The sequence below is a fragment of the Rattus norvegicus genome, chromosome 6 (genome assembly GCF_036323735.1).
Source record: "Rattus norvegicus strain BN/NHsdMcwi chromosome 6, GRCr8, whole genome shotgun sequence".
Classification (NCBI taxonomy): Eukaryota; Metazoa; Chordata; class Mammalia; order Rodentia; family Muridae; genus Rattus; species Rattus norvegicus.
The window spans coordinates 52,165,840-52,190,279 of NC_086024.1; the positions used below are offsets into that span (position 1 = coordinate 52,165,840).

At 43.3% G+C, this 24,440-nt stretch overlaps 1 protein-coding gene and 1 long non-coding RNA gene across 64 annotated transcripts in view; one reads left to right on the forward strand and one right to left on the reverse strand.

Annotated features, from left to right (window-relative positions):
* The window catches only part of Myt1l (myelin transcription factor 1-like), a 398,973-nt gene that overhangs the window by 272,982 nt on the left and 101,551 nt on the right, over positions 1 to 24,440 (forward strand). For all 50 annotated transcript variants that reach the window (XM_039111668.2, XM_063261464.1, XM_063261488.1 and 47 more), the window contains one exon: positions 17,036 to 17,397. In XM_039111668.2, coding sequence (XP_038967596.1) covers positions 17,036 to 17,397 — 362 coding nt within the window. The remainder of the gene's footprint in view (positions 1 to 17,035; positions 17,398 to 24,440) is intronic.
* LOC134479354 (uncharacterized) overlaps positions 1 to 24,440 on the reverse strand; it is a 155,782-nt gene that overhangs the window by 108,441 nt on the left and 22,901 nt on the right. The gene's annotated exons all lie outside the window — the stretch shown is intronic.

Below are 24,440 nucleotides of genomic sequence, written 5' to 3' on the forward strand. Positions count from 1 at the left end.
GGGCAATACAGCAATGTGGGAGAGTCTTCCCATGCGTAGGAGCCAATCCGTGGTTCTGCCTCTCAAGTATTACCACAACACACCCTTCCCCAAGCCTCCATAGCCACCGTAATTCTAGAGCAGCAATTAGCATGGCACTGAGGGACACTGAGTCCATATAAGACCACAAGAGTCACATCTCCCACCTGTCCTCTCCTCTTCATACTGGCATAGTGCAGTCAGGATGGGGACAGTGGGCACAGAAGGGCTGTGAGGAGTTAGCAAGGCTAATAAAGCAGAGGTAGTCTCCTAATCAGACATGTCGTAGGGCACAGCCAACCCACCAAGATGTAGCCAGTTCCCTCCCCCTTTTCCTTCAGTGTCCCTGAGTTCTTAGAATCCTCTGGAAGAACATCCCCAGGAACAGGAGCTATGGCCTCAGATGTCCAGCAAGCCCATATTCCCCGGGCTGGGTCCTCCCCTATTAACAGGACTCAATGCTTTTAGCTGCAGCCTTCCTTCCCTGTTTCTTTCTACCCAATCTGAAGATGGCCTTTCTTTCCTGCAGCCCCACGAAATCCTCTACCTACCCATACACACTCTCCAAAGGTGACCAGGAGGTTAGGAAAACAAGGACAAACAAATGCGAAGGAACCCAATGACAAACTTCTTGCATTGACCCACCTTGCTTCTAACAAGTTTGAAAAGGTGGGGTTGGGGCATCTGGTCCAGAGTCTCCTACTACCACACCACCCTGGAAGCGAGACTGTCCATTAGCTATCTTTGGGCATCTTCAGCCTTAATCCTAGGCATACACAGGACGCCCAGGACAGCAGGACCCAGCCCCAGCCATGGGACACTGGGAAGAGAAAAAACAAGGACACTTTCTTCTTGAATATTTGAGTCTCCGGGCAGCTGGAGAAGAGCTGAATGTGTCAGTGCCCTTTGTGGGTCCCAGAGTAAAAGTGCTCACCGTGGGCCCCCTGAGAATACAGCTGGCAGAAAAATCCAGAGAAACACTGAAACTGGCTCAAACTTGAATTTCAAATAAAGATTGAGCATGCTTCTTAAATAAGTCATGGCACTCGGTTTCTATCACCGACCTTCCCAGGGGTGAGAACACACCTATATATTCTTTCTTGTTTGTAGCTTTTAATATATAATGGCTCTTATTTTATAGGTTAGCTTCATGTTATACCTGTGATGTTGTAGTTCAATTTTATTTTTTAAATGCTTACTTAATACGAGTCTTTCCCCTTATCATTAGATATCTTAATGATGCAAGTCTCCATCCCAAGACTGCTGAAATTCATGTGATTCTCTTGTTGAAAATACCTGAGAGAGTAGTATTTTTGCCAATACCTTCAGGGCTTTGGTTTCTCCTGGTGGTAATTAGCTTCTCTGGCTGGATAAAGGACATGGGGACTCTGTCAGGACTGTAGACTGCATCTGGGTGTACCACCCTCCGAGTGTGGAAGAGTAGGAAGCCCTTATTGTTCCCTGGAGATAGGATACACTGCAATCATGTCTAAAATACTTCTTGCTTATGCAGAAAACTGCCATTTAAAAGACTGATCACTTTACTTACAATATATCTGTGCAAGAGCAATCTGGGAGACAGAAGGGTTAGCATGGGAAGCAATGTCTTTCCCTTCTGGGGAATGAGCTGTTCTCCCAGGGTACTTACTCTCAGGGTGGACCTAGGTGTGACTATCTCCCTATAGCTGAGTCAAAGAACAGGTTACTGGGGAATAGGCAAACATGGATTCCAGACTCAGCAGCCACCTCTTCATTCTTGACCTCTAGCCCAAAATTGGAGGAGGGAATTGAGGGATCACTCTCCGTAGCCACCTCAAATCATAGCTACAATGGGTCATCAGCATGCCCTCTGGGCAGTTTGTAGTTTGACTAGAGCAATACCATATGAGGCCCTCAGTTACTGGGTCAGCCACCCAGAAAATTCCCTTTATCTCCTCCACCAAACCCAGCACAAGGGAGAATTAGGCTCTGGCCACTGGGTGGAACATGGCCAAATATGTGGCCAGGGCCTGGAGGTTTTGACTAGAGGGCACTTGTGAATCATGCTGAGGTGGTGAACAGAGCCTGTCATATATGTTAGCCTCTCATTATGTCAGATTCCTTCAGGTTGACTTCAGAATAAAGGTGAAGATTTTTGTCTCTTGATGGTAAAATGAAGCAACCAAGCTTTTTGTAGACTCACAGGAAGGGAAAAAGACCCCAGAGCAGGGGATGCCCTCGCCCTATCTCTTGGTACTCTCTAAAGGACCAGAAAACACCTTCTTTTTCACCCCTCTGCACCATACTCTCTGCAGGCTGAGCAGGCCCTTCCACCTGGAGGAGACTTTCTCCTATCACACCAGTATTTGGAATAAAGTCAGAGTCTTTCCTTATCCTGGAGGTCTGTCATTCTGTAGGTCACAGTCTGGAACTTGCCTGCCCATACTAGAGCTGTGTGTAAGAAAGGTTTTCAGGTACAGAGAGTTCTGATTAGTTTAATTTTCTGGAAAATGAACCCCCTCTGTTGTTCCTGCCTGGTGAAGCTGCTCCGTTGGCCTTCTCGAATAGGCAACATTGGTGAGTGGTGACTGTGGTTAGGGACTGTGATTGGAGCAAGAGCGGGCAGGTTCCCTTGCCTCTCTCAGAGCTCCTCCAAGGCTCAACCCTGTTTCTAACACCTCAGAGATGCTTGACAAAGACAGACAGTGCAAATGACTGTCCACTAAATGTGGAGGGAGTGAGCACACAAAGCACACTAAGAGCCAATCTTTGCATCTGAAGTCCATTAGCATTTCATGTCATTACAGAGGGCAACAAAGGTTGTACTTCTATATCACCTAAAAACACAATAAAAATAAATGCAGGGAGTTAAGGATTTTTTTAAATTAGATAATGGTTCTCTTGAAATGTTCTAGGGAAGGGACCAAATCAAGCAAAGTAATCTTCACAATTTATGGCACTTTGAAACAATTAAAAACTGAAAGCAATTTTAGCCATTGTTAACGTTCTGATTATGGAAGTCAGGTTTGTAATAGGTATTGGGGATTCTGTATCCAGAGGCAGTTCTTCCCAGCTGTGTCTTCCCGGCTCATCTGAGAGCTCAGTCCCACTCTGATGCTATTCAGTACTCAGCTGGACTATACCATGCAGCCACCTCTCCACAGCCACCACTGAAGTTCAGTTCCACTGGGGTAAAAAACAAGTGACCCACCCGACACAAGGTGTTACAGGTATAGAAGGGTGGGGACCAAGAAGATATGACCAGTTGTCAGTGCTGTGCTCCCAACACTGTCTCTGACTAGTTTGGAAACTTCTCTAGATTTTTACCTCAGAAATGAAAGCATCTGGTCAGGAGCCACATAAGGCAGATTTGAGATGATCACCAACTTCTGTGACCATGCAGAAGATACTATGAACCTACATTCTAAAGTAATATACTGCCACACTACTTTCAGAAAGCTGACTGCATGGATGGCCCTATTCCAGGAAATATATTGAAGGTCAAAGAGATAGCTTCCTGCCCTCAAAGATCAGCCATAAAATGTACAGAGACTGGATCATACATATCCAGAGTGGCAGGTGTTATTTCTGAGTTCTGTCATGGTCCTGAATACCACACAGAGACAGAGGCTGGCTTGACTATGAAGGCCTCTGGATTTGTTCTATTCCGTGCTCCTTACAAATGTCCTCTGCCAAACATATGATTTCCATGTAAGGAAGCATCTTAACAGCAGTAGCCAATTTTCTAACGTGTTAGAAGCAGAAAGACAACAGTATTGTCTCTGTCCATCTGCAAGGTTTGATAAGACACATTAGCCACCTTCTCAGAGTGTCTTCATCTACAGAATAATGTCCAGTCCTAGCTATGTACAGGCTACAGCATTCGAGTGACTTAAGATTCTTCGCCTACCAGAGGATCATCACAGCTTTCCTCATCACAACACAATACAACATTCTGTTGTCTCAGACTCTGATGAGGCACTTACTTCAAGGCCACTACCCACTTGTGAAATTTCTTCTCAGGGAGACTGCAAACTTCAGAGAACACAGAGGAACTCTGTGTGTATTTGTCTTGCCTGACACTAGCCTTTCACTCAATGTGTCTGGGAAACTTTGCAGCCTTGGCAATGGAAGGGAGGTAGATAGGGGAGTGATAAACAGATGTTAGAGTATGTCTCACAGGTGAAAAAATTAGACTCCGTTACTATTTAAGAAGCTGCTATGTTGTTCCTATCTCCACCCTCGTAATCACGGCCAGAGCCATGTACACAAAGCAGGAACTCAGTTTCTTTCTGGGGGACTTCATCTTCTGCCAAAGCTTCCACAGGTGTGATGGTTTGAGCTGCAAGGGGGGTCTGTGAGAAAGAGGGGGCAGTAAGCATACATGCTCTGGGTGGCATGAGGAAGGAGGATGAGTGGCATGATATTGGGAAAGAGGTTGAATCAGTTAGGAAGAGCCATGCAGGACTTGAGATAGAGGAAAGGAACCACGATGAGTCAGAATGCCTGAGGAGATCTCCCATGTTCCTTCACTCAAACTCAACAAATGCTGCTTGTTAAACATCCAAGTTTCCAAGGACCTATGGGGGTCATAGAAAACAATCATGTGACTGTGTTTTAGTCTGTATTCTAATGCTATGAAGAGACACCATGACCATGGCAACTCTCATAGGAGACAGTAATTAATTGAGGGCTTGCTTATGGTTACCAAGGTTTTCAGTCCATTATCAGCATGGCAGGAAGCATAGCAGCACACGGCCAGAATGGTACTGGAGAAGTAGCTGAGAGCTACATCCTGATCCACTGGCTGAGAGAGAGACTCTAGGCCTTGATATGGCTCTTGAATCCTCAAAGCATATTCCCAGTGACTCACTCTTTCAACAAGGCCACACCTCCTAATTCTTTTAAATAGTGCAAACATTCAAATCTATGACCCTATGAGAGCCATTCTAATTCAAGCCACCACAGCCTGCTCTCCAAGACAATGAGGAGCAGAACCCACGTAGCTTAGAGCAGAAACTAAAGCACTAGCCCTTCCCTGTCTGAAGTTCCACTCTGTGGAATCAGACAATCCCAGCATAGCTGCAATGCATAGAGGAGTGAGCCTTAAGGCTGCGTGACGGCAGTGCTTGGAATGAGCCCAGTGCCGAGGTAGAGGCAGGAAGAGTGCAGAGGGTGCTGCCAGGCAGAGGCTAGCACTGGAAGTGTTGCTGCTAGAAGGGTGTAGCACAGAGGGCCTCAAGGTTAAAACAAATCACTACTGAGGTTCAGTCCTTAGGATGCAAGGTTGGGGGTGGCAACTCTCACAGGTGCCAGCATGCAAGACTGTTAAAAGCATGGAAAGCTGTTTAGATCTCTACCTGCAATCAAAAGGTGGCACAACAGGGGAAGGGAGGGAGAAAAGGGGGAGTAGCAGGAGAGAAGGGATGGAGGCAGGAGAAGGAAACAAGCAGCAAAGGGTTTGCAGGAGGATAAGTGGAGGAACTGGGACAAGGTCTGCTGATGACCAACTGGAAGAACCAGGTGTTCCATAGAGGCCATCTGGAAACCTGTCCCTGAGTCCCAGGAGGCTAAGGAGAAGGAAAGCAGCTGCTGACCCAGGTGTTAGCATTTAGTGTTAGCAGAGGCAGTGGCAGGGCATTAGAGAGAAGAGAGTGACTCGGACGTCCTTCAGTCTATAAAGCTTATCTATCTGTAAGAGAATGTGATGAGTCCACGGCACCAGAAGATGTTAGAGACAACATGGAATTCAAGAATGAAGGTGAAGGGACCTCAGCAATCAAATAAGACATGGTCTCTCTCTCTCTCTCTCTCTCTCTCTCTCTCTCTCTCTCTCTCACACACACACACACACACACACACACACACACACACACACTGCCCTCATACTTCTGTGCCACACTGCCTTTTCATACATGCATCTCTCAAGTCCCGCCCTTACATAAAGGATAGATTTTAGCTCCTTGGTTTTCTTATAAACTTATTCCAGGGTAGAGACAAAACTGGCATAGTCAGGCCTGTAGCTCCATCTTTGAGAAGTCATGGGAGTAGCACCGGTTAAACCCAAGAAGCTCCTGAGCCATGGGGGCACTGCCACTTTGAGTGCAATAGCATAGAGTAGAATAGTCCTTCGCCAGGGACACAGCCACACTGTCCAGCATAAATCCAAAGACACATCTTCCCACTGAGCTAAAGAAGGCCCAGAGCTGTACTGTCATGTGCATGCTCAACACCTGCTGCACCTTTCCGGCCAAGCATATCAGTTTCAACTTGAGCACATTTATTCAGTAAAACCAGATGGAAATGATACCACCTGCTGGTCCAGCTGAGGGAGTGGACTTTATTCCCAGCAACTGTTTGTCTGGACATGTTCCTTTGAGCTGATGTAACCAGTGTCTAACAGTCTAACTAGAAATGCAGAGTGTGGCTATGTTCTTATGAGACATATTTTCCCTCTGAATAATGTATATGCCAGTTTTCATTTGGGCCAGGTAAAAAAGATGTTTTTGATGCAGAGTCTTGTTTGATATTTGACCTTAGGTGTGCCAGTGCATTTTATAGGTCAAAGGTGGCTACAGTGATTTTTAAGATTCCTTCCTTGTACATGTTAGTGGTGTAACAGGCCTCTAGGTTGTAAGGAAATGAACACTTTTTGAAGGCTCCTTAGCTACCTGAGCTCTTTGGTTAAAATAGCATCTTACTTAAAGCATACCCCTATTAGTTTAAAGGGATTCACTGACCAGATTAATCTGCCAATCTTACTGCTGAGGAATGGCTTGGCTGTTGGAATAGCTTCCATATCATCACCATTCTAACCTCACAAATGTCAAGGACGACCTCTACGTTTATGGACAAAAAAAAGAAGTTGCATGTGTTTTACTGAAAGGTAGAAGGTGGTAGAACCAAGCAGAAAAGCTGGTAGGCCAGTACCAAGCATTCTACAGTCAAACCAACAGAAACAGAAGCTTTTAATGCACTCTCCCCTCTTGTTATGATAGGAACCCAGAATAATTGACATTTGGCAACATCCCTAAGGCCTATAAAACAATCACACTGATACAATAAGCCAGCACTGGCACGTGTGTGAAAGATTCTAGGTAGTTTACAATAGATAGGATATATCTCCCATGCAGAATATTAAATAAAACTGACCAGCACTGACTGCTAGAGAATCTGGAACTTGAGATGGACCTTGCTGATGGGTTGGAGACGAAACTCCAGAAATAGGACTCACAGATGAACAGGGAGCTCTAGAAGGGGAAGGGCAAAGAAAGAATGACTACGATAGTGGGACCAGATTGAACCAGATAGAAACAGAAGCTGAAGTGGAATGTGAAGATGTAGACAAGGTAAATTTTATTACCTCAGTAGCCTTTGTCCTAGTTCAGGGTAGGGAAAGTACACTGAGAGAATCTACTGCTTCACACACCTCACAAGAACAATTGCTGGAAATCGGCTTCTAAAACCAGAAGATTGCAGAGGAGAATAACAAGGAAAAGAAAACCAACCACACTATAGTTATGAGAGCTACAAAAGTGATGGAAAGTCCGGTTTGACCCAGTAGAGTCTTTGCCTCTGCTATAGGCTGAATCTTCTGCTGGCATAGAAACACAGAAAGCAGTCAAGCGTAACTGTTACAGGGGCCTCTGAAGTTTGAGAGTGCATGGTAGCAAGAGTTTCTTGAAACATAAGTGGAAATGGCTAGAAAAGAGGGATGGCTCTGCATTTGTGTAAGACGCTTCTGTGCTCCATGTACCCAGCGAACCAGTGCAGGTCATACGAGTGGTTGGCCTGAGAACCACCTTCCAGTGAACCCAGCAGGATTCACCAAGGCATTGCTTAGGAAATCTGGAGCAGGCAGGAGGATAGAAAGACCACAATGCCTGCTTTGAGCTATGCTGTGGAATCTGGGCATTATATATGCCAAGAGGAGGCCTGCCAATGGGAGTCTGAAAAAACAGCCTCTGCAGAGTCAACCAATGTTCTAAATGGAAAAAGCAAAGCCTTTCACATCTGGCTGCTGGGCAGAACAGCCTCTCAAGTCTGCATCTAACGTCACAATCAACAGTTTCACTGCGAACAGGATTGGACTGGCAGAGGCCAGACATGAGAACAACTTGACGAAATCAGAATTCGGTATAGAGAGGATTCTTTAAAGATGATAATAGTCTTAAAATGCAAATATAGTTTATTTAGAAAATAACTTCAAGAAATCATAAAAATAAGAGTGTAACAAATAAAAGCTCAAAAAGATTGACAACAAGCTTGAGAAAATAGCCCATTGGAAAGATGAAATTATGAAAAAAAAAATAGAAGAGCCAAGGAAGGGAGGTAAGAGAACTAGTACAGGAAATATGGCCTCTAAATAGTAGCTTTACTAGAAAGGAACAGTGGGCAGTGCAGAAGGTCACTCAGCCTCCCAGAACTCACTCTGCAGTCCCACATGATAGACGTACATACACCTGCCACCAAAAACCCCCGAGGAACCTCAGAGTTCACCCAGGGCTGAGGGCAAGATCTGAAAGAGTGTCAAATTCTAAGTCCATTGACTTAGAAATGAAGCTTTGAGGGAAATTCCTTTGCAATTAGAATCACTCCAATAATTCTGTGCAAGAGCACAGCAAACACATTTCAGATAAGAGTTCAGAATATGTGCCTCTACCCACCCTGGTTCAGAGCTTAAAAGATGACTTCTAATGAGGACAGCGGGAGGTCAGAATGCAGAACCAGCCCAGTGAGGAGCACAAGAGTTCCCAGGAATGTGGACACACCATGACTGTGAGAAGGGTGACCTTGTGTGTGTCCGCAGAGCAGAAACATACATGGGAGTCTAGCACCTGACTAAGAGTTGAAGAATCAAGACACACATAGAAAAATAAAAATATCCATAAATACAGTGATAATTCACAGGAAGGAAATGGGAATCGGTACAATAGGCAGTACTGTTGCCTAGGCAGACCCAGGTTCTATGGTGGTCATGGGACTCTCTGTGGACTGGACACGCACCTGTTCATCTGTGGAGGTTCCTGTGGAGCGTTTATCTCCCAAAGGGGCACATTAGGAGATGCTTAAACTGAAAGCCAGGGAGCATGGCATGAGCCCTTACTCAGAAACTGTTGAAGAAGCAAAGAAGACATGTGGAGGATTACTGGTTTTCAAGCTGACTCTTTAAATTACGTGCAAATAAAAACCATTGTAAAAAGCAACCATTAGAGTGTAAATAGGATTGCCTGGAGAAAAGCTAGCAAGGGAGTCTGACAGGCCTGAGCAAAGTTGTGACTCTCCAGGAAGTGTATTTGATTTCAAGTAGGACTTTAGCAACTGGAGGAAACGTTTGCATGCAAATCCTAGGGAACCAAATGCTTGCCAGAACTGGTTTGCAAAATGGCTCTAGTTCTGGACTGAGTTCCTTCAGTGACTACCAGAATTGCCTCTACTAGTTTCTTGAAATGAAAGCTCTCAGGGTAGGTGAAAATAAGTCAATGGTTATGGCTATTTTAAACTTTATGTCTTTGAAACACTTGTCAAAGCAGTATGTATTTAATAGTGGACTATGTCATATAAATGCATTTTTAAAGTTAAAAAGAAGTGTCTGACTTCTGGAAGTTGATGTTATTTTAAATCTGTAGAATTCAAATATACATCTTTGAACATGTTATTAAATATTTTCAGTGCCTATAATATTTATGACTTATAACAAGTTTAAACTAGAAGTGGCTATGAAGTTTTCAAATAAACTAAACATCTATTAACCATCCTCTACAGAAAGCAGTGAAGAAAAGTATGAAAATATACTAGTATGTAGATATATATACATATATATACATATATATATCTGAATTAGTTTTACTTGTGTGTGGTTATGTATATTGTGAGGCAAGTTTGAAATTCTAGCTCTTTAGTTGAATAATACAATTGTTTAAACTCCTTTGAAAGTATCTTTAAATGTTTTCTGTACTCTACAGAGAGTCTTGAAACCAACCTAGAATTCTCAGCACTGGTAGCTCCTTCAGGAGTCAATGCTGGACATTTCCTGACAGAGTTAAAGAACTAGGTAACTAGTGTTGAGTCCTTTAGCAGTCTCCAGTGAACCTACATCCTGGTTCCTCCCTCATTCACAGGCTCTTGATGCTATTTGGGTCTCAGGCATGCTGTGGCCAGCCTTCCATCAGGAATACAAGAGGGACAGGGTACCTAGGCAACAGTCTCTCCATGGATGTTTAGGAGCTGTGTGCATTGTATCCTTAGGAGTCTGTATATTTGCATGTCTATGTCCTCCTCTCAGTAACTGAAGCATCTCAGAAAGCCCTGGCCCTCCTTGTTATCCCTGTGCCTCTATTGAAACCCTCTTCCAGCTTCTTCCCTATGTGAATACCCATAGTACTGTGTGTTCTAGCAGGAGGCAGTAGGTCTGGCTACTAATGCTCTTGGGATGGGCAGCAGTGTGTGGTGACACACAGTTTCACAGTATTGTTTTCCTGGAAACAATGGCATGACGACCTTGGACAGAATACCATCCACTGATATCCAGCCCAAACCTCATTTTCAGCCCCACCTTGCTGAGGCCACCTGCCAGCTGAAATCTACAAGGGAACACAACTTTAGTGTACTAGCCTTAGTTGGCCCTTCTGCTCTTCCAAACCACAAATAAGCAGGTAGATATCAGATTTTCTTCTGGGTCCTCTCCATCAACTGTTGGTACCACTACCAGCCAAGGAACTAAGGAGGAAGGCCAGTGATTGTTCTTGCCATTGTGCCTCATCCCATGCCCAAGCTAGGAGAACTATAAGTATTACCACTCCTCACATGTGTTTACACCCCATAGATCCTATAACATTCTCTGCCAGTTCATTCCCCACACATGGCCATGTTTGTCACTTTTTACTAACTCTTGGGGCCTCCCATGATCCTACCAACTTATCCTAACCAAGAAGGACCAGACAGCTAGCACCTCCCCACCTGTCTATCTTCTTAGCCATGATGCAGCTCACAGCCCCTCTGCCTCCCTCTTTCTGTGTCTTCCTGTCTCTTTCTCTGTATTACTGTATTCTCTCTATTACTGCCTCTCTCTCTCTCTCTCTCTCTCTCTCTCTCTCTCTCTCTGCTTTTCAGTCTTTCTTCATTTCTCTTTGCCTTTTCCTGTCTTTGTTTTTTCCCCTCCATGTTTCTGTCCCTGCCTCTCTCTTCATATGTCTTTTTCTGTTATCTATAGCTCTCTTGGCCTCTCTCTCTCTCTCTCTCTCTCTCTCTCTCTCTCTCTCTCTCTCTCTCTCTCCTTCCCCACAGTGTATCCCTGTGTATCCTTCCCTCCCCAGGGTCCTATCTCTGCTATCTCATGACATTAGTATCATGTGCACTGCTCAGGAAAATGCTTCCTGAATAAATAAGCAGACAAACTCCCTCAATCCTCATGCAGCAGATGCTTCCTGAACGCCTACTTATTACATACAAGGCTTTATAGAGAAAGTGCTATTGTTAATGGCCCTTATAATAACCCATGAAGAAATCAGGGCAGGATTAGCAGACATTAGAAGTCAGAAATCCTGACATGGACAGAAGGGAGTTATAGACCCTTACCAGAGCAGTAGTCCTAAGCAAGGTGGTCAAAACATCTATCCCTTCAAGAGAGAATCAAGAGTCCTGCTTCACAAGGTCATTGTGAGGGTTTAATGGAGACAAATGTCTATAACTGCAGCTACTTGGGAGTCAGAGTCAAAGAGGTAGAGAGTTTGAGGACAGCCTGAGCCTATTGAAAAACCTGTGTCTGAAAAGGGGGAAAAGGAAAAAGAATGGAAAAATAAAAAGGAAGAGAAAAGAAAAATGTAAAGAGTGAATTGGAAATGTAGCTCAGTACTGTATTAACATGTGTGAGGCCCTGAGTTCTACCTATAGGATCATAAAGAAAACAGTGTTCATATATGCAGTGAACATTCCATCAGTGAAATCCTGGACTGAGCTTCAGAAAACACCATTATCTGTGGGTGAAGAAAATGTTCTACCAGTGACATTATGGGCAGAGCTGCAGCCAGAATTCAGTACTTCCGGATTATGTTACTTATTACACAATGGAAATGTTATAAGCCACACAGGAAATGGTCAACTGTCATCATAAAGAACCATAATAAAGCTCTGAGCTTAGTAGACACTGAACACCTATTAAACATAGCTCCTAGAGAGGACATGAGGTGCCTGTACCCTATCCTTCCTTATCAGTGACTTTGGCAGAAACAACAAACAAAGGAGAGATTACTAAACTCATTTTCATGTTTAGTACCTATATAGGGAAAGTACATTTAAAAAATAATAATTCTAAGAACCCGGGATCCAGCCTTGGAGAATCTGATGTTTTACCACTCAAGTCCATGGAGGGTGTACCACAGAAATGATTCATCTTCCAGAAAAGCCTACTACAAAACACAGCACTATTCAAACAACTCAAAGACAAAGGTTTCTAAGTGTTGCAAAGTTAAGCACTATTCAAACAACTCAAAGACAAAGGTTTCTAAGTGTTGCAAAGTTAAGATACTCTTGGGGATCCAGAGACTGAGCTAGAGGAGAGTGAACCACCCTCCGTTCTCACTGGTGGCTTCATTGTGCTGTAAAGAGGTTAAGACACAGAGAGCAGACACCCTGTTTCTGATCAAGCATTATTTCAATGTTCTCGTCTATCTCTGGGCAGAGATAGTACAAACAGTTGAAGGGTAGTTGGAGAAGAGTCTAGATCCTGATTCTTTGAGTGAGGCCACAACTAATGTTGAGCCTGGTGCCTTCATGAAGAGCCTCTTACTGGGAACACTGGAAAAAATAAAACTGTTTCCATCAGTGTAACGCTATTGAACTACAGTGATGTCGGCAGTAAACTTATTTGCTAATTCCTTCATGTTCCAACTAAGTATATGAATGCAGTTGAGTTTCAGTGTTCATTCTTTATTGTATATGAACTGATGGGACTGGAGGAGAGGAAGAGCAAGCACTAAAAACGAATTTGATTTCCAAGCCACATTTGATCCTCACGTGTGCAGTACTTGGAGGCCAGGAAGAGCATTCAGTACACACCCGGGACCAAGTTAAAACACTGCTCCATCCCTCAGGGGTGGATGCTTGCCCTGCAGGACACTCTTCCCCGTGCTGTTCAGGATTAGGAGGTCCTTCTAAATTTGGCTTCAAGAATCTTATACTGCCTTCCAAACGCCCAGCCTCTCCACCATGGTCCATCTTCATCCTCATCCCCATGACATCCATAATTTCTTCACTGGCCTATTATTCACTGAGCAATTCAGAGAGGCTGCAACACTCTCAAATGATTATCCAGGAACATGTTTTGTGTCATGATAAGATTGCTTCTCTGCTTTGACCATATGATAACTACTAGCCCCACCTAGCCCTGGATACTTAAAATTCGGTTAGTAAAGCATAGAAATTGAACTTAGAATTATGTTTAAATCAATACCTGCATGTGTTATGAGGCTGCTGTTAGATGCTGCAGTTCAGAAACTTAATGTCAGCAGAATACATGTTCTTCTGTCACCTCACAGAACAAAAAAGGTAGCAGGTGATCTGTAACCCCACTAGGACATGGTACATTCCAATCCTTCACCACTGAGGACATAGTGGATTGTCCTGTGAGTGTTCACTGGACGCCTACCACAGACAGTTTTCACGGGCTACTCAGGGAAGGCATGCACCTTGTGAGCCAATGCCATATGATCCAAAAGGATTAAAGAATGAGTTGCTAAATAATTGCCCTTGGATACTCTCTGCATGTGGCACATGGGAAGCCAAAGATATTAACTATAGCCCTGGCTTCTTCAAGCACTCTGCCACTAATTCTGCTTGGTTTTCTCAATCTGACGATATCTCAGAACTGTGATTTTTGTTGTCATTCAGAAAGACATGAATGATGGACAGGAGCCCAGCTGTGGTAGTACTCAGCACTCTAGGTACATAGGTGAGGGGGACACCTCTCTCCTCCTTCTGCCAGGCTGCCACCCACAAGCAGATGCCACAAATAGAACATGAGTTTGGCAGGATCTACACTCCAAACTCAGTCCCAGAGTTTGTCCAGGCTTCTGTTGCCCTGAACAGGCTCCTGAGTCAGCCTCTAAAATATGCTGAAATGTCTCTGGACTCAGATTCTGTTGTCCCTTTAAAAGTGGATACCAAGAGCTAGCAGTCAATGAGAGAGGTCAGAGAATTTGTCTATAACTTAAGTGAGACTATTCTCAGTATACTCACATAACAGAAAAACACCAGAGCAACGAACAAAATGAACTGACAGGATATGTGTTTGATGCCAGTGAATTCGACTGTTATGACACTGAACTCATATTTTCCAAAATGCAGTTGAAAACAGCTTACCCTTAGTATGTTCCAACAAGGAGAGTGGTCATCCTTGTTAGTCTTAATGACCTTAAATATTAGGACTGTGAATGTCTCGTATCCCCTAATAATGTATGGGTGAATTCATGCCTTGCATAGAGGACGAGGGTGTGTTACACACAACGCCCATGAGGTACTCATTCCTTAGCACTCAGACCCATGCACTAGGGTCCTATTAGTAGTCTCAAGTTACCCTCAGTTCTTGTCATCTCAAAACAAAGAATTCAGCCAAGAAATGTGGACAGCTTAAGCAGTTTACTTAATGAAAAGAAGCAGAGGTAGGTACCCTCCAGACAGCTTGGAGGGCTGATGAGAGAGCCTGGACTTGTTACCTTTGTGAGAGACTTTTAGGAATATTTGTCATAATCACATTTGTGGAGGTCTGATACCCCTTTTCCTTTTCAAGGGACAGCGAGCCAGTCAGATCTCCCTTTTAGGATGTTTATTTTCATGGTGAAACAACTACATTTTAAAAAAGCTCTGGGTCTTTTAAGGCTGCAGACTCTTCACTGATGTACATATAGGGCAACTGAGAAAGTCCTTAATACTGTAGTTTCTGATATATCAGGCAGAAACTGATAGTGCTTCAAGGTTGCTTAACCATAAGGGGACTTCTAACCATTAGGAGACACAGTTGTCAAGATACAACCACATGTTGAGAACAGTGGGCCATTGTGTTATTATTCTACAGCAAACACTGCCACAGACTGACCACCTAGTCTGAGTCAGGCACTAAATCCAAGTCCTCATGTTTACTGTTGGCATTTCATGATCAAGGTACCAGTGTGAGGAGACACTTTTTTTTCAGTTTTATTATATGTAAGTACACTGTAGCTGTCTTCAGACACACCAGAAGAGGGCATCAGATCCCATTACAGATGGTTGTGAGCCACCATGTGGTTGCTGGTAATTGAACTCAGGACCTTTAGAAGAGCAGTCAGTGCTCTTAACCTCTGAGCCATCTCTCCAGCCTTTTTTTTCAGTTTTAGATGGTAATTCTGAGGTACAAAGTTGAACATCTGTCCAAAATTACTCAATCGATAAGCCCTGCTCACAGGCAAGCTCTATTCACCATATTCCAGCACAGCAGACCCTGCCCTGCAGCCTGATTCCAGGACCCACCCTCGCCTCTTTTCATGAGAGTGATACTTCTTACTACCATGGGGTCTCAGAGTGCAAGGGAGGCTCCCTCAAGCTATGATGTGCAGTCTCCCTGGAGTCAGCCATTAGGTTACCCTCTTCAAGGCCTAGCCCATTCCATGGCCTAGATGTCACATAGCCATCCCTTTACTGGCTATCTCCAACTTCACTCACCTCGTTCATCATGCTGGCAGGCTGCCATGACCTTTTCAATGCACAAATCTGATGGCATCAGTGACTGCCTGCAAAAGCTCAGATAGTCTCAGAGTCAGCCCACTGAGTGGCTCTCCTCCTGCCTGACACATCACACAAACTCCACTATTTTCTTCTCTTGCTTTGATTACTCTCAGCTCTCCAGGGCTCGTTTGTGCTTTCTCTTCCATTCATATTGTTTGAAGATGATTTTGATATGTATTCAGGTGTCTTTTGTTCTGCCAGGTGGCACTTTTCTACCTTTTGGAGTTCTTCCCAGCATAATGTCTTCCTGGCATTTGATCATCTGCCCCTTAGATATGGTACTCTCCATGTATTATACGAGAGGACTTGTACTCTTAATTTACTCATTCTGTCTGAATTGTTTCAGTGCCATAATGTTAAGGTGTTTGGTATAGGACAGTGAGGAAATAAATATAAATGATACTGCTGACGTGTCAAAGTTAGACTGAACCTCACAGCACTGGATCAAGAACCTGCCCTTTTGCATCAACTTTTGTTGACTAGCACAGAATCCATAGGATGGCACTGGCTGACCAAGATCTGTGATCATGTCACCATTCCTAGGTTTCCAATGGAGGCAACACAAGTCTGAAGGAATCCCCTACTGCACTGGGCAGTTGAAAGGGGAGGTCACATGGCAGTCTAGACACATGCATTATTTCTCATAGCATGTTGGACACCCATCTGTTCCTCTTGCCCTGAAGCACATTCAGGCTTTATGATGATTAAAAAAAAAAGGAAAAACTAAATAGGCAACATAGTTTGGAAAATTAATTCTTTCTCAGAGAAAAGCTATAACTTCGGCTTTGATAGAGGATCTGGCCCAAGTTCATCTTAATTTAAGGGCAACTACCACTAATTGCTGAGTCATTCTACGGGAGCTTGAATGGAACTGACATTATCCAAGACTGACAGTGGCCCGCCTTTACATTACTAAATATCTAGTAATAATGAGTACATTGAATCTGGATGTTGAACTGCCTGAGATGCACATAGAGGAAGGGTTTCATAGCCATCCTCCTGACCTAGGGTCTCCATGCCATCCAGAATCATCGTAATGATGAGCTAGAGGACAGTGGTTATATGCTAGTGGCAATCAGACAAACACAAGCCGTACGTCGTTGTCATGCCATTTTCATTAGCAGAATTATGTGTGAGCGAACAGTAGTGCCTTGCTCCTCTGCATCTGCATGGTGACATTCATACTCAATCCCAAGTATGTGCAAGGCATCCCATTGCTCTGATGTTCAGGCAGTAACATAAATCTTTTTCTCTGTCCTTCTCTCCTATTTTTTTTTATCAGTGTATATGGTTGTCCCTTGGCTAAAAAGAGAAAGACGCAAGATAAACAGCCCCAAGAACCTGCTCCCAAGCGAAAACCATTTGCAGTAAAAGCAGATAGTTCTTCAGTAGACGAATGCTATGAGAGTGATGGCACTGAAGACATGGATGATAAGGAAGAGGATGATGATGAGGAGTTCTCTGAAGACAATGATGAGCAAGGGGATGATGATGATGAAGATGAGGTGGATCGGGAAGACGAGGAGGAGATTGAGGAGGAAGATGATGAAGATGATGAAGATGATGATGATGGTGATGATGTAGAAGAGGAAGAAGATGATGATGATGAAGAGGAGGAAGAAGAGGAAGAGGAAGAAGAAAATGGTAATCTTTAAATACTCACAAAACTTAGGCCATGCCTCAGGGTCAGTGTTTTGCATGAATTTTCTAGTGTTAATATCCTTGGCATCCTAACAATTCCAGGACTAGGTTCGCTCAATACCAAATGGATAAACTGCTTATGTGAACTTAAGCATTTATCTGCAATAATACCTTTAAGTTATACTCTGAGCTTTAGATTTTTATCAAATTGTTATTAAGATTTGTTGTCATGGCAATTTGCTGAACTATTTATGGGGAAATGTAGAAAGAAAACTAGTCCTGCATGTCTGATGTTTCAGTTGTTCTGTCCGACAGATACAGACTCAATCATGGCTGTTGGCACAGCCTTAGCCTCCAAGCCTCTAATATGTGAACTGGAGAGATAGATTCTGTCAAAGCCATACTTTGGTGACTGTTATATGGCAGGGATAAAAAGAGATGTTACTTAAAAGAAATGGTTGGTAGGTTGGCTGTATGTTTCTATATTGGAGAATGAAGTTTCTGGTCTGTGGTTGAATACTGTGGGTTGTACAAGCCAAGTACAAACTTTCTGTGCTTGAAGTACATGGGTAGCTTCCAGAATGCACACCAGAGGATTCATTTAATGTGTCTACATTCCTGTTAGCACAAGACTCAAAATTATGATTTTTGAACCCTACCCTAAAGATCACTTCTTTTCTGGAAAGAAATGATGGTTTTCTTGTGATCTGAGATAGAGCTTTTGCTGGCTTAGGTTTTGCCTCATAGAAATGCCAAAAAATGATGGAAATATGAGAATACTTTTTTCTCAATCTTATCCCTTGGGCTTAAGTATCTTCAAGAACATAAATTCCAAAACAGCTAACTTCCAGATACAATTCCATTATCTCATCCTTTAGAGAGAACACACCAAATTATCATGCAAGTGACCCAGATGTCAGTACTGTGATTTGCAGGCATAATGAACGGGCCTTGTTGCAAAGCCATGGCCATTTTGTTAGGAAGCATGATCTTTATTGGGCAGTCCCACATTGTCACAGAGCCTCTAAGTTATTATTGATAACAATTTGCTACTCACATTTGCCCTATGGTATCACAGAATGCTATGAGTAGAAGCTTAACAAGTTACATCATAGCTTGTGCCAATAATTACTACAATTAATGTGTGCTGTAGACAAATGTGCTGATGTCACTAATGATCTGCTAAGAAGTTATCATAGCCCTGTGTAATGAAATGTGAGGAACGATCGAGAGGAGACCAGTGAAGCAAACATTTAGGACATGGTATCAGCTGTGTGCAATTCTAAATGATATCTTTAGTTGTCAGCGCTGACGAGTGATTTGTATCTTGGCTGTGTGGCATCATCGCAATCATATAAAATACTGTCTTGCATATTCTCATCATGTTTGGGAAGCAGGAGATATTAATGTTCAGGGTTATGAACATTTGTATGCACAAAGAGTCTTGCCTAAAGTTAGAATCTTCTCTACTTTCTAAACTTAAATATTTCAGTTTTGTTTATTTGACGTCATAATTTAGCTAATATACCTTTTGAGCATACAAAGTGACATGTTTTTAAAGGTACTCAGAAGTCTTATGGAGATTGAGATATATAACAATGTGACTACACAGGCTTGAGTTCTTCTCATTTTAGCACCTAGATCCTAGTTGTATAATGAGCTCGACAGCAAATCAGAACCAAGAAATGTTAGCTGTACTGACTTAAGCAACTGGGCAAAAGGGAACCACCAAACAAGCAATTTCATAATAACCCCATAAGGTCCAGATTTTTAAATATCAAGCATACCTGGCCTGGCACCTATACCCAGGCATCTAGCTCATGCTGAGTAGGATCATGTGTGGAAGTAGAAACCCCTCAGAAAGGAGCAGCACAATCCCAGATATGCAGTCAGCCACTGACGAGCAGAACCCTACCGTGTCTGCTCCTCAGATAAGCAATCACCTGTCCTGAAAAGACCCACTGGTTTACTGAGGAGGAGCTCAGCACATGGTCTGCTATGAGACTAGTCTGTGCTACCCCAGTGAGGCAAGTATACCCTTGCCCAAGTCCTTCATAGAAATTGAAGCCCTTTGCACCTCAAGCACTCACTCCTGTGTTTCCCAGACCCAGGAGTTGCTTTGATGGAGAGTCATTCCCCAGGTCCTGATTGTTGAGGGTGTTCCAGAGGGGACACTAAAAGCTCATTTGATTTCCAAAATCTTTGACCACCAATGAACTGCCGTATAAGCCACCTGGAGAATCTGTCAGAAGTTTCTGCAGTGTGGAGAAGTCTCCACTGAAGAGCCTGTAAGCCTGTATTCTGAGACTGTTTAACTAGCATCCTACGGTGATGTCCCAGTCCTTTACCCGCTAGGTTATTTCATAATGTTTCAGGATTTGGAATCTCCATCAAAGGAACCACAGAACGTTGTTGATAGAGCAGCTACTCTTCATGATCAGACTCTTCGTTGTGCTTGCAATGTTAAAAAGAGGCTTTGAGAGGCAGAAATCCATCAGGCTCCTATTTTCACACCCTTACTATGCACTCACCCTTTGTCTTTTCTTCTTTTGTTCTGTTTTGTTTTCTTTTTTTTTCTTTTTTCTTTTTTTTTTTTTTGGTTCTTTTCCCCCCCCCACCCCCCCAACCCCCGGAGCTGGGGACCGAACCCAGGGCCTTGCACTTCCTAGGCAAGCGCTGTACCACTGAGCTAAATCCCCAACCCCTTTTCTTTTACCATACTGTAAAATCAGCTCACAAACCTCTAGCAGTTTTTATAAACTTACCCCAGGGTAGCCTGCCATACACATGCAAAGTACAGAGATGCCAAGAACCCCTTAGTATGCAAAAGCCGCTACTTTAGTGTGGGTCACTGTCCTAAGATATTTGTCTCTATGTCCCTTGTTGATAGTATCACTGAGTCTCAGGTTGAGCCTGCAGCTGACTCCTCAAAGGTTGGCTGTGTCTCATTCCTGCCATACAGGCAGGACCTCAAATGAGAAGCATGGAAGACAGAGGGCCTCATGAGGAGAACTTAAGCAGCCCATGCTTAAATCACAATTTAGGCAAATGCCACAGCAGAGCAGATAATGTTCAGTGTGAGGAAGTTGGGGCAGTGAACACAGGGAGAAGACTTGAACTGGCATCTGCCTGAGGGCCAGGCATGAAGCCTCAGGTCATCTGTGCTGACAAGGGTGCCATTGTGTCCACCCAGGAACTGCTTTCCCTCGACTATAACTTGAAATGTGGAGACTTTTTTGTTTCAGATAAAACACATTTACACAAATAATCAGATTATTATAAAAGGATCCTGCTAATTGTGGAACAAACATTTTTACATGGGAATTAAGTATTTCATTTCAAGGATCTTTGAGCATTGCAGTTTACACATAAGTCAAATGGCCCTGACACTGAGTTTCCTATGAGTACATGTAGTTACAAAACATTATTTTTAGAAATTGGACAAATCACAGGCTAGTCTTTTGCATAGAGTCTTATTTTCAGAATACACAGTAGAAAATGCAGAGTAACTATCTAATTCCATGTTAATTAAATAACAATTACATATCAAAGGTGGGTTAACCACTCGGCATTCCTAGAGTCTTTATTAGCAGATTTGGCACATGCCATGATTAAGGTCTTACAAAATCTCTACAATGAGAAGTGCAAATTCACTGCATACATAGATAATGAATATAAGGTATAGTTTATTTTCATACTCCATCCACCAAAAACAGCAGCCCTCTAAAATATTATATGCAATATACATACATATTTTATATACCCATTTATGTTTGTCCTTTTGAGCCCACATTTCCTCTGCTCATAGACAGCAAGGTAAATTCTTGAGGAAGGACTAGGCAGAACCTAGTCTAGACTGAACAAGACAAAACGACTATCCTCCTTAGCTTACACTGTTTCTTTAAATGCTCTGTTGCTACTGATAAAATGTCAGGGTTCCCAAGTGGCATCTGTCTCTGGCATAACCTGTCCCCACAATCATTGGGTGAAATCAATGCAGGTTCCCCTCCCTTTAGGGTGCCTGGCCTTCCATATCCCAATCAGTTAGCAGCCATGGGTGTGGCATCCTTGCGAGCTCATTTGGAGGAGTGGATTGTTGAGAATGTCTATATTAAGAACTTTCTCTAATATGCTAGACATTTGCTCAAGACCAGACAGAATGAAAACACGTTGTATGGAGGCAGAGTTTGAAGGCTGCTTTTGTTACAACAATGCAACCTCCACTGCTGTCCCTGAAGTAACTGGGGGACTGACAGTCCTTAGCTGCAGATTCTGGCTTGGTACCCTGTTCTCACAGTCCTCACAATGAAGCAAAAGACTTGTCTATGAGACCATCTTTACTGAGTGATCTCACTCTTCTGTAACTCAATCTCAAAGACCATGCTGTGTGAATCCCTCCTCATAGAAGCATCTTTCTAATTGTAAGATGTTCTGGGGTGTGGTTTTTTCCAAACAGAGTGATGTATAAGGTCCCCAGCTGCACTCAGGTCCTGATCATGTGTGAGGCAGAGGCTGGTATGGTCATAAGGGAAGAGGATAAAGGTGCTGAGCGGTCTGTACTGAGGCCCCACAACTCCCCAGTCTCCCCTCAGGGTGCTGCTCTCCATATTGATTAGCCAATTATCCTTCTGTATCTTTCCCAGGGACAGGTCCCTGATGAGGGAAGCCAGCTGAAATGCAGACAGACTGTGAAAATCAGAATTAGCCAGCCAGTGTTCTACTGTAGTCAGCAGAAAAAGCAATGAGTTCTGAGACCAGCGCAGCACAGAGATGATATGTTTAGTATGCAAGCCTTCACCTGAGGAAGGCTGTGGTCACAGTTGGGAGAAAGAATATGGTGGATTTCATCTTCTTAAAATTAACCTTCCCAATATACACAAAAGCCCTTTGTGGGGATATTGGAAACGCCAGTGTGCTGAGGTAGATTGTACTATAACTTGAGAATAAAAAAGCCTTTAGCCTCCAGTAGGATCTTTCTAAGTGTCAGTCCATAATTAAAAAAAATCCTGGTCCATATCAAGTAGCCTTTGCTTAATTATAAAATAAATTTTATTAAATTTAATGAATGCTCAAGTATTCTAAGACAAATCAGAAAACGTGATAAAAATACAATGTCTTATACCCTTAAGGTGCAAACACATTGGAAAGTGCTGGAGGCCGCCTTTTCTACAGTAATGAAAACAGGCTTACTGTAGAGTCCACTGCAGAGAGTCAGCAGTGGATTTGGTGTCTTGTTCATTTCGTTTTTAACCTGCGTGCTATGTGGTCACAGTGAAGCAGGGTACTAGGGGATCTGAGCTCTGTCCACACCACTCATTTTGAGAAGGTCATCCAGCCTCTTAAGGCTCTTGTAAAATAAGATTCACCCCTTCACTCTTTCCATGTTTTTCTCTGCATCCTAAACAGGCACAAGACACAAAAGAGCTTCACAAGTCTGAACTGTTTGCAACTGTAACACTGTAGCCATAATCAAAAGTGACCATATGACAATTTTTCCTGCATTTGCTCAGTTCTGCACCACTCTAGACCTGTAGTCGTGGCTACCTGGAACACTGACTTAGTCACACCTGCCCTGCTCTGTCCTGCCCTACCCTGCCCTGGGGGAAATTGGTGCTCAAGACCATCCCCTTAGCTCTGAGGGGGAGTGTCAGGCAGTGAGGAACAGTGCTCTCTGCTAAGGTTGCACCAGGACAAGGTCTCAAGATGTCTGCCCATAGTCTCAAACATGGTACATGATTCCTGTATACTCAGAGGGTAGTAGGCTAGCTGAAGCTTTTATGTTTGCATTAGGGTTTTCTCTTTTGCTTCAATAGAGCGTGAGTGAAGTAAGCAGAAGCACACAGAGGCCTGGAAGAATGAAGAATTGAGCATTGCATTACGAGGTGGTATCTTTAAGAATTCATGCTGAAGCCAAGAACATGTTTAGATGCTGAGGATGGGTAAACCATATTATAGAGAAAATACCCTATTCTTCTGTAGACTTCCTTAGAAATGAGTCAGATTCTACCAGGGATGAGGAAGGGAAGACCCAGGATCCCATCTCAATCCACATTAATGTAAGAAACCCACTTACTTCAGTGATGCCCTGGAGACAGAAGGGCCAGAATCTCATTATACCTATCCCATTACCAGGATGCACAGTCACACTGACACCTTGCCCTGTGAGTGAGTAGTCCTTAGGGTTGGCCAGTTGACCTGGAGAGGAGAGGGACAAACAGACAGAAGCAAGGAACAGGACCAGACAATGAGCAGCACTGCTGAGAGAAACAAGCAGGCACAGAGACAGGAGGACAGAAACTGCAGAGGAAGAGACAGACAGACACTCAGAGTGAGATAGGAGGAACTGCCCTATGCCATTGTCATCTCAGCTCACAAATGAGAGCATGTGACTATCCTATTACTTTTAAATCTTCAAATCTAGATAAGCCAGCACCCAGGTGTCATTAAGAAGCCCCTCAAAACCTTATAAATGAAAATTAACTCACATTTCATTAATTCAGTTCCCTAATGCATGAAAACATTAAGAAACTGAGTTCACAGCTTTTTTAAGTTTAAAAGGTGGCTTGGTTCCTGTTATAAATTAATTCTCTTTAAATCTTCCTCATTTCATTGTATAGGAAATTTTTGTTTTACTTACATAATGGACAACTAATAGTCAGCTACAGTTGGTAGGAAGCTTGCCTAAATTTTATGCAGCCCAGAGTTCAATGACTACTACTACACACCATGAAGAGAATTGTACAAGCCTCTGTGTGATTCTAGCACTTGGGAGATAGAAGCAACAGTTAAAGCAACCTGTAGGTTGCTGTTTCCTATAGGAAGCCTCATTCCTCTATGCTAGTCTACATCCCTAGAATCAGTGTACCTGAAAGTGAAGCAAGAATACTGAGGGCTGAATCTTTAACTTCAATGTCCCTGCCTGGCTAGTGCCATGTTCCTAGGCTCTGCAGAAGAAACTTGTCAAGTCAGCTAGGGAGAAGTCAGAGGAGGCAGCCATTAGCAAGCTTGGGACTCAAACTACTATAATAACCCATAATACAGGATAC